This window comes from Ursus americanus, chromosome 5 (assembly GCF_024610735.1).
Source record: "Ursus americanus isolate L20-20 chromosome 5, mUrsAme1.1.p, whole genome shotgun sequence".
Classification (NCBI taxonomy): domain Eukaryota; kingdom Metazoa; phylum Chordata; class Mammalia; order Carnivora; family Ursidae; genus Ursus; species Ursus americanus.
This window is the reverse complement of record NC_142131.1, coordinates 87,230,572-87,236,049: the sequence shown is the minus strand read 5'-3', so window position 1 is coordinate 87,236,049 and position 5,478 is coordinate 87,230,572. Positions and strand designations below refer to the sequence as shown.

The following is a 5,478-nucleotide window of genomic DNA, read 5'->3' as shown; positions in this document are numbered from 1 at the left end:
AAATGCATGATCCGTAAAAGGAAGACTTGGCAAACTGGATTTCATTAATATTTAAAATGTTTGGGGACTCCTTGGTAGCTCAGTCAGTTGGGTGCCTGACTCTTGATTTGAGCTCAAGTCGTGATCTCATGGGTTGTGTGAGATCGAGCCCTGAGTTGGGCTCCATGATCAGTGCAGAGTCTCCTTGAAGATTCTCTCCCTCTGTCCCTCTCCCCACTAGCTCTCTCTCTAGGATAAATAAATAAATAAATCTTTAAAAAAATTTAAGGGGCACCTGGGGGCTCAATGGGTTAAGCATCTGCCTTTGGCTCAGATCATGATTTCAGGGTTCTGGGATCGAGCCCCACATTGGGCTCCCTGCTCAGTGGGGATCCTGCTTCTGCCTCTCACTTTCCCTCTGTGCTCTCTCTCTCTGAAATAAATAAATGAAATCTTAAAAAAAAATGAAAATGTTTGCTGCATGAAAGACTTTGTTAAAATGATGAAAGAAAAACAAGCTACAGATGGGGAATGGGTATTTCCAAACCATATGTCTGACAAGAAACTTCCATGTAGACTATATAAGGAAATCTCAAATTTAGCAACAGAAAACAATTAGAAAACAGACAAAAGGTAAGATTCATTGAGGAAGATGCATGAATGAAAGATGAAGAATGTTCATCATTGATAGCCGTTAGAGAAATTCAAATTAAAATCAGTGACATATCCCTAGGTGTCTATCAGAATGGGTAAAATTAAAAAAAAAAAAGAGAGAGAAAACCAAACCAAAACAAACTAACAAACAAAAAACAACAACACTACCAAATGCTTGCAAGGATGCAGAGAAACCGGATCGCTCATATATTGTTGGTGGGAAAGGTAAGCTGTATACCTGCCCTGGAAAGCTTATGGCAATTTCTTACAGAATTAGACAGGTGTTTACCGTGTGACTCAGCAATTGCACACTTAGGCATTTATCCCAGAGAAACACAATTTTAATGATCACACAAAACCTGTTCATAAATGTTCATAGCAGCTTTATTCTGATAGCCTGACCAGGAGACAGCTCAGAATCTTTCAATGGGTGAATTAGATGAACTGAAACATCAATACCCTGTAATACTGTTTGACAATAAAAAGGAAAAAAAAAACTATTGATACACACAACAACCTGTTGTTGTATTTCCAGAAAATTATGCTGAACGAAAAATGACAATCTCAAAAGGCTACTTTCTATATATTTCTATGTATATAAAATTCTGGAATTGGCCAAAATGTAGAACCACAGCATAGATGGGTTGATGCCAAGATTTAAGCAGGTGTGATGTGGCTGGGAGAGAAGCAGGTGTGGTGGTCAAAGGCAACGGCAAGGATGCTTGTGGCGAGGGGGAATACTCTGTATTTTCTGTGTATCAGTGTCTATCTTGTTATATTGTACAATTTTGCAAGATGTGGATGCTAGGTTACGGGTCTATGGGATATCTATTAATTCTTACAGCTGCATTTGCATCTACATTACCTCAAAATACAATGTTTCATTTAAAATAAATCCAGCGTAGCAGGCACAGCGAGAATGCCTTTATAGCCATAAGATTGTAACGGTTTTGAGATTATTGTTTTCTTTAGGGTATTTCAAGAATGAAAACTCCTGTACTTGCTTCTTGTCATCATTCTGGCCAGACATGGAGCTCTTGCTTAACAGAAAGTGATGTGTGGGAATTATACTGAGCATAATTTGTAAGAGGACCACAGTTGTGCCTTCCTCTTAATTAGATTCATATTCTGGGTTGCTTTCATATGTCAAGAGTGATGAGATGTGTCATTCGTGAAGCCAGAGGCTTACGGCTCTGAACCCACACTCGTATCACTCAGCTTCACGATGAGGCTGGTGTGGGAGTGTGTATGCCATATTTCTGCTTCCCTTGCTCATTTCTTATGAGGCCTCATGCATAGGGGTTGATAGAGACAGGTGGGTGGCATACCGGCTAGTGTTGGGAAGGAGACGCGCTCTTCCCTCTTTGCTTCTTGCTTGGTTTCTCTCCTCTTCATTTAATCTCTAGGGGCCATATATTACGTAAAAGCAGTTGAATGAAGATGCTCCACTGGGTGGTGAGCAAAACTAGTGTTTCCTCAGTGACGTCAGCCCAGCCAGCAATGCTGACTCAGAAGTAGGAGGTCCGAAAATGTATGTTCCCAGGGGCCTCTTCTCTGAGCCATCAGTTTTAAGAATTACTGTTCTTTCTTTGTGTTCCCCTAGTGCTAGGGGGTGCTTCTTTTTGCCTTTTCCTTCCTTCAGTATCTAGTTAATAATTCCTTGTGACAAATGCCCTCTTTTTTTTTGTTTTTGTTTTTTTTAAATAATGAAAGCAGTGTCTGCTTCCTGATGTTAGCCCAACAGGGACCAATGCTACTCCTACATTTCTGTTTAAGGATAACATTGTCAGGTGCCTCAAATGTACTTTTCATTCGTCCACTATCTGTACAAAACAGGCTAACGTCCCCTCCACTAGAGGTGATAGTTGAGAGTTTTCATGCATGAGATACCAGACCTCTGAGGAAATGAGCTGGACTAAAGCTGACCTCCCCTGGAGTCTGAGCCCCTCCCTCACTCTTCACTGGCCATTCTGTCTTTCCATAAGAGCCTCCTGAAAGCCCCCTTTATGTCCTTGTTCCTCAAAGTGTAGATGAGAGGGTTGAGAGTGGGGGTCACCACAGTGTAGAAAAGAGTTAGGAACTTGCCTGCCTTCTGGGAAAAGCGACTCCGGGGTCGGATGTAGACGGCAGTGACACTGCAGTAGAAGAGAAAGACGACGGCCAGGTGGGACGAGCAGGTGCGGAAGGCCTTGCTCCTGCCCTCCTGGGACTGGATGGCCAGCACTGCCTGGGCGATGTGGCCGTAGGAGACAAGGATGAGCAGGAGCGGCCCCATCAGGAAGATGGCACCAATCACCGAGATCTGGAGCTCGTTGACACGTGTGTCTCCGCAGGCCAGGCGGATCAGCGCAGGGACCTCACAGACAAAGTCATCGACCCGGCGGTGATGGCAAAAGGGGAGTTTCATGGTGGTGGGAGACTGCACCAAGGTGCCGAAAATCCCACTTGCCCAGACCAGGAACGCTAGCTTGTGACACAGGGGCAGATGCATGATCACCGCATAGTGCAAGGGTCGGCACACTGCCACGTAGCGATCGAAGGCCATGACCAGCAGCAGCACACACTCTGCAGCTCCCAGCCCCAGGAAGATGTAGAGCTGGACTGCACACCCCACGTAGCTGATGGTCTTGTCCGAGCCCCAGAAATTGACCAGCATCTGGGGGATGCAGCTGGTGGTAAAGCAGAGGTCCAGGATGGAGAGGTGGGTGAGGAAGAAGTACATGGGGGTGTGGAGGTGGGGGTCTAGGTGAGACAGCAGTATGATGGTGGTGTTGCCCACAAGGGTTACTGTGTAAAAGACAGACACAGCCACAAAGAGGGCCATTTCTAGCCTGGGGTTATCGGAGAAGCCCAAGAGGATGAAGCCATCTGGGATGGTACCATTGACCTGTCTATCCAGTGCCCACCTGGAACTGCGAGGAGCAGCACATCAGTTAGAATAGCACCTACTAGAGGTAGAGAAAAGTGATTCTCGATTTTAGAAAATTGCCCTTTCTTCATTAATATTTTCTCTAAGCCTTTACTGGCTTTTCTTTTATCTCTGTCCCTTTTTGAACATTTTCATGTTAATTTCTTTGAAATTGGACTGTTCTTGCAAACTCCTAGAACATGAGATTGTGGTATGTTATTATTTAAAAATAACCCTTGCCACTATGAACATCTTATGCCAGCAAACTGGACAACTAGATAAAATGGAGAAGAACTTTAGAAACATACAAACTACCAAAATTGAATCAGGAAGACATAAAAAATCTGAATAGATCAATTACCATTATAGAGACTGAATCAGTAATAAAAATCTCCCAACAAAGAAAAGTCTAGGACTAGATGTCTTCACTGGTGAATTTTACCAAACATTTATAAAAAAATAACACCAAACCTTCTCAAACTTTTCCAAAAAAAACGAGAGGAGGGAATATTCCCAAACTCATTTAACAGAGGCAGCATTACCTTAATACAAACTCCATGTAAGGACACTATCAGAAAAGAGAACAGACCAATATCCCTGATGAATATAGATGCAAAAATTCTCAGTAAAATCTAACACACTGAATCCAGCAGCACATTAAAAGGATCATGTCCCACAATGAAGCAGAACTTGTCCCTGGGATGCAAGGGTGGTTTAATATATGCAAATAAATCAAAGTAATACATCACATTAATACAATGAAAGAAAAAAATTATATGATCATTTCACTGCAGGTGGAATAAATATTTGACAAAATTCAATATCTGGAAATGATGAAAACACCTTTTTTAAAATTTTGAGGATAGGTGACAATGTTACATTAGTTTCAGATGGACAACACAATCATTCAACAAGTTTATACATTATGCTGTGCTCATTGCATGGGTAGCCACCGTCTGTTCCCATACGTCACTATTACAATATCGTTGACCATATTCCCTATGCTGTGCCTTTTTTGTCCATGACTTACTCATTCCATAACAGAAAGCCTGTGTCTTCCACTCCCTTTCACCATTTTCCCCATCCCCCTACCCTCCTCCCTCTGGCAACCATCGGTTTGTTCTGTGTACTTATAGGTCCGATTCTGCTTTTTGGTTGTTTATTTATTCCTTTTTCTTCTTTAGATTCCACACAAGAGTGAAATCATATGGTATTTGTCTTTCTCAGTCTGACTTATCTCACGTAGCGTGGTACACTCTGGGTCCATCCGTGTTGTCACAAATGACGCTATGTCATCCTTTTTTATGTCTGCATAATATTCCATTGTATATATATCATGTCTTCCTTATCCATTTATCAATGGACACTGGGTTTCTTCCATATCTTGGCTAATCTAAAGAATGTTGCAATAAATATAGAAGTGCGTATATCTTTTTGAATTAGTGTTTTTGTTTTCTTTGGGTAAATAGTAACAGAATTATTGGATCATAAGGAAGCTCTATTTTTCACTTTTAGAGGAACCTCCATACTGGTTTCCCCACTGGTTGTACCAATTTACATTCCAACCAATAGTGTATGATGGTTCCTCTTTCTCCACATCCTCACCAAACTTGTTATTTCTTGTGTTTTTGATTTTAGTCATTCTGACAGGTGAGGTGATATCTCATTGTGGTTTTGATTTGCATTTCCTTGATGATTAGGGGTGTTGAGCATCTTTTCATGTGTTTGTTGGCCATTTGTATGTCTTCATTGGAAAAAAAATGTCTATTCATGTTTTCTGCACATTTTTAAATCAGATTTTTTTTGTGATGACTTGCATAAGGTCTTTATATGTTTTGGATATTAATCCTTTATTGGATATACATAATGAATACTCTTGACAAATTAGGTATAGAAGGGATGTGGCTTGACATAATAAAGGCTATCTATGAGAAGCC

General features: G+C 41.5%; 1 protein-coding gene across 1 annotated transcript; it reads right to left on the bottom strand.

Moving 5' to 3' along the window:
* Positions 1 to 2,584: 2,584 nt before the first annotated feature.
* Positions 2,585 to 3,526, bottom strand: LOC123796482 (olfactory receptor 2H2-like). The gene has a single exon (XM_045803962.2). It carries the CDS (start codon positions 3,455 to 3,457, stop codon positions 2,585 to 2,587), a length of 873 nt encoding a protein of 290 aa, XP_045659918.2. The 5' UTR covers positions 3,458 to 3,526.
* Positions 3,527 to 5,478: the final 1,952 nt, after the last annotated feature.

Bases quoted from the DNA above. Each gene is read 5' to 3' on its own strand.
- LOC123796482 (XM_045803962.2), bottom strand. From the start codon at position 3,457: ATGGCCCTCTTTGTGGCTGTGTCTGTCTTTTACACAGTAACCCTTGTG.